At 33.5% G+C, this 12,186-nt stretch overlaps 1 protein-coding gene across 2 annotated transcripts in view; it reads right to left on the bottom strand.

The window, feature by feature from the left end:
* Nucleotides 1-1,352: 1,352 nt before the first annotated feature.
* LOC111700166 (SET and MYND domain-containing protein 4) overlaps nt 1,353-12,186 on the bottom strand; it is a 13,950-nt gene continuing 3,116 nt past the window's right edge. The window contains exons 3-12 of one of the 2 annotated variants that reach the window (XM_023470994.1): nt 11,109-11,143; nt 9,938-10,018; nt 9,485-9,550; nt 8,861-9,069; nt 7,568-8,039; nt 6,485-6,612; nt 5,219-5,485; nt 4,867-4,924; nt 4,231-4,454; nt 1,353-1,550 (exon numbers count right to left, since the gene is read on the bottom strand). In XM_023470994.1, the coding sequence (XP_023326762.1) occupies nt 1,377-1,550; nt 4,231-4,454; nt 4,867-4,924; nt 5,219-5,485; nt 6,485-6,612; nt 7,568-8,039; nt 8,861-9,069; nt 9,485-9,550; nt 9,938-10,018; nt 11,109-11,143 (1,714 nt within the window). In that variant the 3' untranslated portion in view covers nt 1,353-1,376. Of the gene's footprint in view, nt 1,551-1,586; nt 1,697-4,230; nt 4,455-4,866; nt 4,925-5,218; nt 5,486-6,484; nt 6,613-7,567; nt 8,040-8,860; nt 9,070-9,484; nt 9,551-9,937; nt 10,019-11,108; nt 11,144-12,186 lie in introns of those variants that run through there. The other variant, XM_023470995.1, reaches the window with a different exon arrangement.

The raw sequence follows: 12,186 nt of genomic DNA, 5'->3' as shown, positions 1-12,186 counted from the left end.
GAAGCGAGATTTATTGGGGGAAGTGACATATTTTATGGAGGGGGAAGGGGGTTAGGGTTTCCACTGAAAGCAAATTTTCGAGCAATTTCGCACATACTTGGTTTGGTTTACTCAAATTTTTGCGCCGTTTGACGAAAGACTAAGTTGGCTAAAACAATTGCAAATATTGTGGAAATGTACGCAAAATTAATGATTTTCGCGGAAATTTTGTGGAAAGACAGTTCAATTTTTGATAAGGGTTTTGATTTATATACTGATGTTATGTTTGGTGATGGGTTTCCATTTGTTTCAAAATCATCCTTTTCTTCCAATTCTTGGCAATCAATCCTAGTTGGGCCATTTATCAATTGGATAAAACCAATTGTTCACAAATTTTAATCTTTAAATGGCCGAAAGAGACAATACTTTTCTTTCTGGTGTAGAGGTACAAAATATATACGGATACAAGAATAATAAAAACCTCTCCAGAATCTGGGGATCAAGAACTGATGTTCATCTTATGCAGACCAACGTATTAATTCAATTCCTCTTGAATATCCCGTACTGCAGGGATAAAAAAAGTCAAGGGATCAAACCATAGATTAATTAACGATAACAGACAGGACAGTAGATGTGGTCTTTTATGATCTAGAAGTTCTTTGTTCACAATAACCCTGAGGCAGAAGCCTATAGGAGTTCCAAGCAGGCAGCGTTGAATAACAAGACAGAGAGAGAGAGCAGGCGCTGCCTGCACGGAACTCCTTTGGGCTTCTGTCTCAGGGTTATTGTGAACGAAAACTCCCTAAATCTTGAAAAGACGACATTTAGTGTCCAATCTATTAATGTTTATTAATCTATGGATCAAACACATAACCCACAGTGGATATTGAGATCTTAAGTATGGCCATTAAACAAAAGTTTTGACTTCAGGTCATTTCTGGGTTTTAAGGATTTTGGAAAACAAACGAACGAATTTTTGCCACAGAGTTTAGAATAATGCTTTTCAAAACCTTGCAATACATTTCAATAATAATCAAAAAATACCCCTGCTGTTGGTATTTTCAAACTATTGGAGAATGAAGTTCATTTTTCAATTTTTAAGTAAACCTAAATTTGTCTACATGATTGTTTTTAAAATATATTTTTTTTATTAAACTTAATGAACTATTTTAATTATAGTTATTTAAAATATATTCAGCTCTTCTTATTTGGGCTTTACTAATTACGTTCTCGTAACTAAGTTTAGTATAAAAGATATAAATAATACCGTCTTTTTATTTCCATATTCTCTTCATAACACATTTTTCTAAAGTAGAACAGAATTTATCACTCATGCTTTCTTTCTTTCAACAACTTGGAGAAAATAAACAATGTCTCTTCAAAGATTAATTTTATTTTTAGAAACTAGAAATATTTTTCTTATTTCCATGCATTGTTCTCAGCGCTTTCCAGTAAACCTTCTCTGCAGTTAGGAGAAGGTTGAAGGGATGCCGGATATAGGAGTAGAGAGAACTGATACAGGACGCGTATTCAGATACTACTCTACCCTCCTCTACACCAGTAAACTCAACCTAATCAAGAGATATTACAGGATATATATATTCAGATACTACTCTACCATCCTATACACTATACTAGACTCAACCTAATCAAGAGATATTACAGGATATATATATTCAGATACTACTCTACCCTCCTCTACACCAGTAAACTCAACCTAATCAAGAGATATTACAGGATATATATATTCAGATACTACTCTACCATCCTATACACTATACTATATATATATATATATATGTAATATACTTATATATATATATCTAAGTATTTTTTAGATAAATGTAAATAACTATGTAAATAGTCACCTTGTGTACCAGTTTTGCACATATTTTGCAGGGACGAGGTTTTTGAATTTCACCTTATAGTCTATGTTAAAACATAGTCTTACGGATGCCTTGATCCCTGATCATTTCTATCAAGTAAATTACAGCTATATTATATAATGTGCATCTATAGCTTTTCATATTTATACCCAAACTATTGATTTCAGGTATTAAAAGAGTTTCTGCCAAAAACTCAAAATGTCTAATCCCTAAATCTTTGGAACCCAATTTTGTAGACATTTGACACTTTCCAAGAATGAATTATGTTGATCAAATAATCTAAGTTTAAAATATTAAAGTTTTACAACTTCACGTTCCAAAGATTTAGGGATTAGAAAAATTTAGTTTCTTTGGAAAAATTTCACTGAGAAGACTTGGAGAATCCACAAATAAAATCCTATTTTTGCTCTTTTTGTCCTTTTCTCTCACAGTTTGTATCCCTTCTATAGTCCCTCTTCATGTTTTTTGAGTTAAATTTTTTTTTTTTTGAGATGAAAATTATTTTCTTGTGTTTTATCTGAAACCATGTATTTAACTTAATGTAATATTTTATATAATACTGTTTGTAAATTATAATATAATAAATCTGTTTTATTTAAAAATTATTAAATCAAAAATAGAACACTTTTTTCCATCAGTCAAAGAACTTGGGAAAACTCAATAAATGATCAATTTTTCCAATAAAAGAAAAGTTTTATTATTATTATTATCCATAAGAAAAAAGGTTTAAACATTTTGAACTGAGCTTACAAGGCGCTTAGCATCGATTTTTTTCTTGATAGCTTGGAACCATTGGACCATCGCGCCCTACCCCCCTCCCCGCTAAAATTCTCTGCACGTCCCTATCATAATATATCTACCTATAAGCTTGGGAACCCAGCGCTGCCAAGGTTACTAAAACTTACTCCCACTTTTTAACCCCACTTGATCGATTTTACCGGGAAACTAAATTTTCGCTATTAAAGTCGACCAACTCAACTTAGAATCTCCTGAGTTATGATCGGACAAACACACAGAGATTACAACTTTATCCATATATAGATACTGGAAAGAGTTTCTATTTACAAAAGGTTAGAACTAATGGAGGAGATAATTCATATATTTATCATCCCTAAATACTCTAAGTTTAGTCCAAGCGACTAAACTGATCGGGCCCAAAATTGGTGTGGCAACTCACATGGCCCCATAGAAGGTCAAATTGAAAAAATTGTCGACATTTAATATTCATCAAAATGTACCTATTAGCAAAGAAATATTTTTGCAAAAATTTTTATTTTTGGAGCATGAAGAAAAAATGTATGAATTGAAAAGCAAAGGCTAAGAGTTAAAATTGTTTTTTAAAAGGGCTTATTACAAAATAAGATAACAAACTTTCCGGTCAAATTTGTTTGTCTTTAACAATCCAGAAACAATCCCTGGAACCATGTGAGTTGTTTATTGGATACAGACAGGCAGACAAAAATTCTAAAGGAATTGAGTATTTGCCTCTTTGCCACAAACTCTAATTTTCTCTATTTCTTTGCAACCCGGTGTAAAAGACCTTAGATATTTCAACTTTGAATTCTGTTAGATCTAATAATCTAAGTTTAAAGAACCAAAGGTTTACAAAGTAGTAAGAACTTGTACATTGTGATAATATGCGACAAAATTAAATGACAATACAGACTACAGAGTTATAAAGTCGTTATAGATATAAAGTCGTTATAGTCGTTATCTATACATAAATTTAGCTTGTCTGTCTGTTTTTCGGTTTGTCTAATAAACGTCGAAACGGCTGAACCGACCGGACCCATATTTAGTGCCTTACCTCACGCAACTTTGAGAAAGGTTTATGAATGATCAAATTTTAAAAATTGTTGAAATAGAAGATGGGCGCGAAGCGCCTTAAAAGCCTAGTAGCTATATAGTCCTTATAGTTACATAGTCGTTACAGTCGTTATAGTTACAGTTGTTGAAGGTTGAGAGTGGTGTATTGACCCTAAACTTTTAAAAACGTGCCCAGAATTATTTTAGGATTTCCACGACCCTTCCTTTCAGGTTAAATTGCAGTTAAGACATACTTAATTTTCTTTCAGGCAAAATGAAATTGTTAATTTAATATTTGAATTAACTGAAACTAGAAACATGACTAGCATTTTAGAGGAAGGGGGGGATATTTGATGGGGGGGGATATTTGATGAAGGGGGTGGGAAGCGAGATTTCTTGGGGGAAGTGACATATTTTATGGAGGGGGAAGGGGGTTAGGGTTTCCACTATTGTTTGTCAGGCGAATGGATAAACAATGTATAGATTGTGTACAAGGAACAGTAAAAAGTAAAAACTAAAAAGAATAGTTTGATAAACTGATAATAAATATCCCTCTCACCTTTGCAGTTTCTATAAGCCGCTGCATTATACATTTTACTTGGTTCTCTAGAGATTGTTTTGAAACTTTCTTCCCACAACTGCAAATCCAGGTATCTCCTTTCAATACCAGTTCTCCTTTCAGGCCTCCTTCACCTTTCAGGCTTCCTTTTCCTTTCTGGTTTTCTTCGTGTCTTAAACTCCTACAGGAGCAAACACAGCGGGTTATGGTTCTCGGTAGATGTTCTAAATATCAATTAAAAAAATGAAAAAATTGAATTTTAGAAATAAATCAAAATGAAGGATGAATGGACAGTGACATCGAAGTAAAAGGGACTGTAAGCTAAATTCCAAGGAACCCTCCAGGGAAAGATGGCAATGCCTGATTTACAACTGTACCCTTGAAACCTTAATTTGATCAAAAAGTGTTTAATTCTGAAAATTTCTCTGTTGTTTCTTTTAAGCAAGTAAATGCGTGAGTCAATTTCACAGAGAAACCACAAATGAACATTTTAAAGAAACAAAAACATGAATATATAATTCATACTTGGATCAGACAACGCTTTTAAGGGCACCGTAAAACGAGTCACTTGAAATTAAGCTTACAGTCCCTTTAAACTACATCTTGCTATATTTACTAAATTCCTAGTTTAAGTACCTGCTAATGGATAGTTTAATGTACATGCAGTACAACTGCAGATAAAACCATGGTACTCCTTGAAACAAAAAGAATTTAAATTTAAAATTAGGTATACGCCCTTAATGAACGAGAATACCATATGCTTCAGTAATTAAGTTATACGTCAAAAGTTAAGACTTTTCTCTGGATTTTTGTTACAATATCCTAAAATTCACAGCCTTACCCCCCCCCCTCCTTGTTAATTTTCATCGCCAAAGAAAGGAGTCCTTCCCAAAATAATTTTATGTTAGCATACATGTTTTGATTATGTTTAAAATATAATCTAACAAAATTACATCAAACTACAAATGAAGATAATTGTTAATTTAACCTGGAGCCAATTATGACGACTGATTCTAGTGGAAAGACTAAAATGAGGTCCATAATTATCCGTCACTTCCTCACCCTGTAGTATGGGTCTACTAGCCACCAGGAACACAGTGTTCCCAACGAAGTACTTGATGGTGTTAGGATCACATGAATGGTTGAGGAACGCTAGACTTGTATACAGAGCAGATCCAATACTCTCCATCCTGAACTCGGAACCTGCCTGGTCATGAACACACTGCATCACAGAGTGGCAGTTGTACTGTACAATCTAAACAGAGGGGTTATTATGAACACAAACCGGCGAGATCATGTACAGTTGTCAAGGAGTAATTGAACTAAGGCGAATATGATACTGTAACTTGTTATAGGACGGATCTTAAACTAGTTTTATTTTTTATTTCAATTTTGAAATGTCGCTTTAGAAGATGCAATCAAGCGATCGAGATTATGTTTATCCAATACAATAGTTACTAGCTCAGATCGAGATTATGTTTATCCAATACAAAAGTTACTGGCTCAGATCGAGATTATGTGCATCCAATACAAAAGTTATATCGAGATTATGTTTATCCAATACAAAAGTTACTAGCTCAGATCGAGATTATGTATATCCAATACAAAAGTTACTAGCTCAGATCGAGATTATGTTTGTCCAATACAAAAGTTACTAGCTCAGATCGAGATTATGTTTATCCAATACAATAGTTACTAGCTCAGATCGAGATTATGTATATCCAATACAAAAGTTACTAACTCAGAAGTCTGAACTCTCGTGTCAATCTCCGGATCAAGCATTGACCTCAATCTTAAGCTGATCTCTACAGATTAATTCAATTCCTCTCCATATCCTGCAAGGATAACTTTAGATGAGGTATCAAGCATCAAAGTGCTGAAATTGTATATCGAGATCAAGGGTCCATGACTAACAATATCCCCACAAAAGTTCCAAAAGTTCCACAAAAGTTCCAATCTCTGACTAGAAAATTGAAGTACTTTTTCAAGGATGAGATTAAATTTTCTTTAAACTTGTTTACTCCTTATTAATCATTGAAGAGGATTTGAATAAAAGAAAACCATTCAAACTGAATAAAATTCTAAAAAAAAACGAAAACTGTAATTTTCTTGGATCAACTTTTTCTACTCTGTAAATTAATTTACTAAAGTTGTTTTCAAAATATGGATAAATTGTATGGAAAGCTGATTCAAAGAATTAAACAAAATTTGATTTTACAAAAACAAGTTAATCTGATGTTATGATCATATTTACCTTGACAATCCTGAATAAGAGTTCTCCAGTTTTCAATTTGTTGATGTTTCTCCCAAGGTTATCAGTTAAACCCCAAATTTCCTGAGAATCTCCGCTCAACATATAAAAATCTTTTTCATCGAAAACCTCTAAACAACAATTTTAATCTTAAAGGGAGTTTCTGAATTTGTATGGACGCTACGTTCTTCAGCATAAGTCGTTTTTAACAATTTTCTACTTAAAGACTCAACAGATAGAAGTAAGATTAGTAGCGATCAAAAGTGATTATTTTTCGCCGTAAGCCTATTATACCCCTTTCATCTTTCGCGAACACTCCCTTTAAAGGAACTGTAGACGTAGTTTCACGTGACCTTCTATATTTAGAATGGCATGTCTGATTCTAAAAGCTTAGCCTGATCAAGAATGTTTTATTAAAAGAATTGATTATTTTTATTTGTGGTTTCATCTATTAATTAACTTGTGAATTTCTACTTTAGAAAACAAGGGAGGAAAATTTTCCCAAGTAAACGTTCCTAAGGCGAGAAAAACGAAGATATCTTTCACGTTTTTAATCAGAGAAAGATTTAAAGAGTTTCGTTGTGAATCTGGCATGCCCTTCCTTAAATAAAAGTTAACTTGAAATTAAAACGACAGTCCCTTTAAAGGGATAGTTCCCTAGTATCAAGTGATTATCTATTAAAAGAGTTCCTTTAAAGGGACAGTTCCCTAGTATCAAGTGATTATCTATTATAAGAGTTCCTTTAAAGGGACAGTTCCCTAGTATCAAGTGATTATCTATTATAAGAGTTCCTTTAAAGGGACAGTTCCCTAGTATCAAGTGATTATCTATTATAAGAGTTCCTTTAAAGGGACAGTTCCCTAGTATCAANATAAAAAATTCAATTTTTGCAAATTTGCAAATTTTTTGCAGATTCTAAAAGTAGAGCAGAAGAGCTTTCCAATGATGTATCATTTGTCATATTTGGACATTAAACATGGGATTTATAGACCCCCCCCCTCCCCCAGCATATCCTGGTTTTCAAGCACCCCAGCAGAGATAGGGTTAACAATGCATTATCTTGTTTTCTATGTTTATATTCTTACCTAAGTAAAGAAGAACCATAATGAAAGTCCAAAAATCTTTTTCCAGTGATACATTGGCATCCCAGCCGCACAGGTTCAAAACAGAGAGGAAATCCATCTCCTGCTGTTCAACTGATCTGGAGAAATCCAAACTCTCCTCGTCTAGAAATGTTTGAATAGTTTCTAGAACCTGAGAACATCTCCTTGCTCTAGCGAGTATCCTGAACCCTAGTCTATAGTATTGAGGAAAGGATGGAAGAATCTGGTTCTCCAATACTACCCTGGAGATAGTCTCGTGAACCCCGCACTCTAGCATATGGGATTCCATGCTCTGGGTTCGGCAGTCCACGGAGCAGTACCGTGCCGTGATACAGGAGGTACAGGGTATCGGAGCAAGTAAGCAGTCTGTAAGACAGCTATCACATTTCTCCGAAACTGAATCATTAAGAACCACGGAGCCAGCAGGACGCTCGGTTCCAATCAGTTCTCCAACCTAGGAATACATCAGGGAGTAAGGAATAGAAGGGAGATATAACTGACGCGGCTCGCCCTACCATATGATTATACATGCTTTGCAGACGGGTACTTCATTTGTACATGAAATGTTCAGAATAGGTTATTGTATACGCAGTAAATGTACATCAGACAAACACTTCTTATACAAATGGAGTACTCGTCTGCAAAGCATGTATAATCATATGGTAGGGCGAACCGCGTCAGTTATATCTCCCTTGTATTCCTTACTCCCTGGAATACATACATAGTTACTGAACCTGAGAATTTTTCAACGGAATATTAATAATGTTTATTTAAGATTATATTTATTTCTCATAAAAATCAACTGCAGCAAGGCTAAACATTTTTTGTAAACCCTCGGGGGTTTTCCGACGGCAGCATCAACAATGCACACTGTAGTTATGTTGAAAGTACAATGCACACTGTAGTTATGCTGAAAGTACAATGCACACTGTAGTTATGCTGAAAGTACAATGCACACTGTAGTTATGCTGAAAGTTTATTAGATTCAGTGCGGAAGTTTTTATCAACTACTCCGTAGAGAAACATGTAATTTAAAATTTTAAACTGTCTTTATTGAACTGGAAAATTTACAATTTAGCAGTTTTAAAATTTAATCCTGTAAATTAAATATGCGCGGCCTGTTCTTCAAAAGTTGAATATGATATAACGAATTTCTGTTTTGTAGAATTAACATAATTTTAAAAAACTCAGTATTAAACTTCAGGTTTGAAGGTAGAAGAAAAAACAGTAATTGAAGAGATTAAACGAGAATAAGAGGTTTTATGAGATCTGAACCTGAATATCCCGATCTGCAACCATAAATCGTCCTGAGCCGGGGAGAAACTGAACCTGAACTATATCATTAAACCCTGCAAACTTGGGATGTTTTCTCCTCGCAGGTTGGACAGGTTGGGGAGGTTGGGCAGGTGATGAGTTCTTTTTTAATTTTACTTCTTTAATCAGTGATTCAATGGTTTGAAGGGATGATGTTTTCGTTGCACACTCTATGCATATGACACGATTATCCATCAGTCCAGATTTCTGAAGAAATTTCATGGTTCAAAGAGGAATTGATAAATTATTAAACTCTCCCTTCTTTCTCTCCATTATCTTGGAAATGGTTTTCTTTCACAATTCTGCTCATTGCAAACAGACATGTAATATCAGGGAGGAGGAAGGGGGGGAGGGAGGACCCCCCCATTTTATGAGGGGGGAGAGGGGAGAGGAAGGGAAGAAATCCATATTAGTGAAGAGGGGGAAGGGGATGAATGGAAAGAGGAAGGAGCCTCCCTCCCCCGTTAGTATCAGAGAGGTGGGGAATAAGGGGNCCCCCCCCCCCATCAGGGAGGAAGGGGTGGGAAGGGCAGGGATTTTATTGATCTAGAAATATTTTTATGAAAGATCTCGTTGACATATTTCCTTGTTGTGATTGATTAATTGAATCTCTGGCTTTAATCAAATCCTCAAGAGCTCCAGTCCTGTCTCCTGAAATAAAGTTTTATACAAATATACAAGGTCTTTAAAATAACACTTTGGGATATTTTTCAAATCTCTGAAAATGTGAAAATGTGAAAATGTAAAAATGTAAAAAACTGTTTTAAACAATAATATACAAATCCTCTTTCTTGTAATAAAAAATATAGCTTTGAATAAGATTGTTTTGCAACTTTTCTCTTGGTAAACATCAATTAAAAATTTTAAGATGAAAAAAGAAAATGATTCTTAGTAAAAAACTGATTTAGAAACTTAACGAGGAACTAAGGATACGGTCAAATACAAGTTATATAGATCATTGCTTCAGTACTTTTATACATTTTTACATTTAAATTTTTTTCTTCACAATTACATTCTTTGCTTCAATATAATATATACCTAGAGCAATACAAGCCCTAGCTCTTCTCTCTAGAACCTTGTAGATAAGATTAGATGGATACCCATAGACGAGCGCTAAATCTGTCTCAGCAATCATTTAATCATGTTTTATATACACTAATATACTGTATACAGAATATTAAGTGTTCTTCTATCCTGGTCAAATAAAATACATTAATGTTTAGAAAATAAACATTATCTAATAATATATAAAATAGAAAATGTGTAAAAACTTCATCAAAAGTCTGAAACATTCGTAGTTTAGCCTGGTATAAATAATATAGATACAAAGAATACAGTCTAGTCTGGTATAAAGAATACAGTCTAGTCTGGTATAAAGAATATAGTTTAGTCTGGTATAAAGAATAGTCTAGTCTGGTAAAAAGAATACAATCTAGTTTGGTGTAAAGAATACAGTCTAGTCTGGTATAAAGAATGTAGAAAGTCTAGTCTGGTATAAAGAATATAGTTTAGCCTGGTAAAAAGAATATAGTCTAATTTGGTATAAAGAATATAGTCTAGTCTGATATGAAAAATACAGTCTAGTCTGGTATAAAGAATAAAGGTTAGTCTAGTATAAAGAATATAGTCTAGTTTGGTATAAAGAATATAGTCTAGTCTGATATAAAGAATATAGTCTAGTCTGGTATAAAGAATATAGTCTAGTCTGGTAAAAAGAATATAGTTTAGTCTGGCATAAAGAATATAGCCTAGTCAAGTTTAAAGAATATAGTCTTATTTGGTATAAAGAATATAGTCTAGTATGGTATAAAAAATACAGTCTAGTCTGGTATAAAGAATATAGTCTAGTATGGTATAAAGAATACAGTCTAGTCTGGTATAAAGAATATAGTCTAGTCTGGTATAAAGAATACAGTCTAGTCTGGTATAAAGAATATAGTCTAGTCTGGTATAAAGAATATAGTCCAGTTTGGTATAAAGAATATAGTCTAGTATACTATAAAAAATACAGTCTAGTCTGGTATAAAGAATATAGTCTAGTTTGGTATAAAGAATATAGTCTAGTATGGTATAAAAAATGTCTGGTATAAAGAATATAGTCTGTTCTGATACCAGAGAATCTGAGAACTGTTGAATAAGACAGATAACCTATAAGGTTGCCAGATATACTTCAGTTCTGAGAAATATTTGAATAATGATTATTTGATTCCTATGTCTTGGATAGTTTTCTTGTATTCTCCTCTTCTATACAACAGAACTATTTATTCAACCTGCTCATATACCAAGCTACAAGCTTAGGATACAACCCAGAGTATACATAGATAAATAGGATACACAACCAGACACATGTATTCAACCTTCTCATATACTAAGCTACAAGCTTAGGATACAACTAGAATACACATGGATAAATAGGATACACAACCAGGCACATGTATTCAACCTGCTCATATACCAAGCTACAAGCTTAGGATACAACTAGGATACACATGGATAAATAGAATACACAACCAGGCACATTTATCCAACCTGCTCATATACAAAGTTACAAGCATAGGATACAACTAGAATACACATGGATAAATAGGATTCACAACCAGGCACATTTATCCAACCTGCTCATATACCAAGCTACAAGCATAGGATACAACTAGAATACACATGGATAAATAGGATACACAACCAAACACATTTATCCAACCTGCTCATATACCAAGCTACAAGCATAGGATACAAGACAACCCTGCGGAATATAATAAGATTAAGGAACTGAACAATTGCCTAAAACTCTTGTACGTATAATCCCTTTATCTTTGCAACCTGATGGTGTAAACCTTTATATTTCGAACTTATTATATCTAATGTAACAGACTTTATAGATGGAAGTATCGAAGGTACGTCTGCGACATCATGTTGAAAAGAACTAGAAAATATAAGTTTGAGGTAAGTGTTTAGATCCTTTACAAATCTGTGTATACACAAAAACCATGTTTATCAATAAACAGAATATTTGGAGAAATCCATTTTTTGTTTAAAGTAATAACAAACACAGTTTCCAAGTTCTGCCCATAAAGAATATTGATTAAAATACTTTGTCATATTTATTTATTACATTCTGAAGAAAACTCAGAAATAAGTGAAAAAAAACAAGAGTGAAAGAAGGTTTAATAAGGTTTAGAATAACAAGAGTAAAATAGTTTTGTCAGGTTTAGAATAACAAGAGTAAACTAGTTTTGTCAGGTTTAGAATAACAAGAGTAAACTAGTTTGGTCAGGTTTAGAATAACA

The sequence above is a fragment of the Eurytemora carolleeae genome, unplaced genomic scaffold (assembly GCF_000591075.1).
Source record: "Eurytemora carolleeae unplaced genomic scaffold, Eaff_2.0 scaffold392, whole genome shotgun sequence".
Taxonomy (NCBI): Eukaryota; Metazoa; Arthropoda; class Copepoda; order Calanoida; family Temoridae; genus Eurytemora; species Eurytemora carolleeae.
The sequence above is the reverse complement of the archived record's forward strand: the minus strand, read 5'-3'. Positions and strand labels throughout refer to the sequence as shown.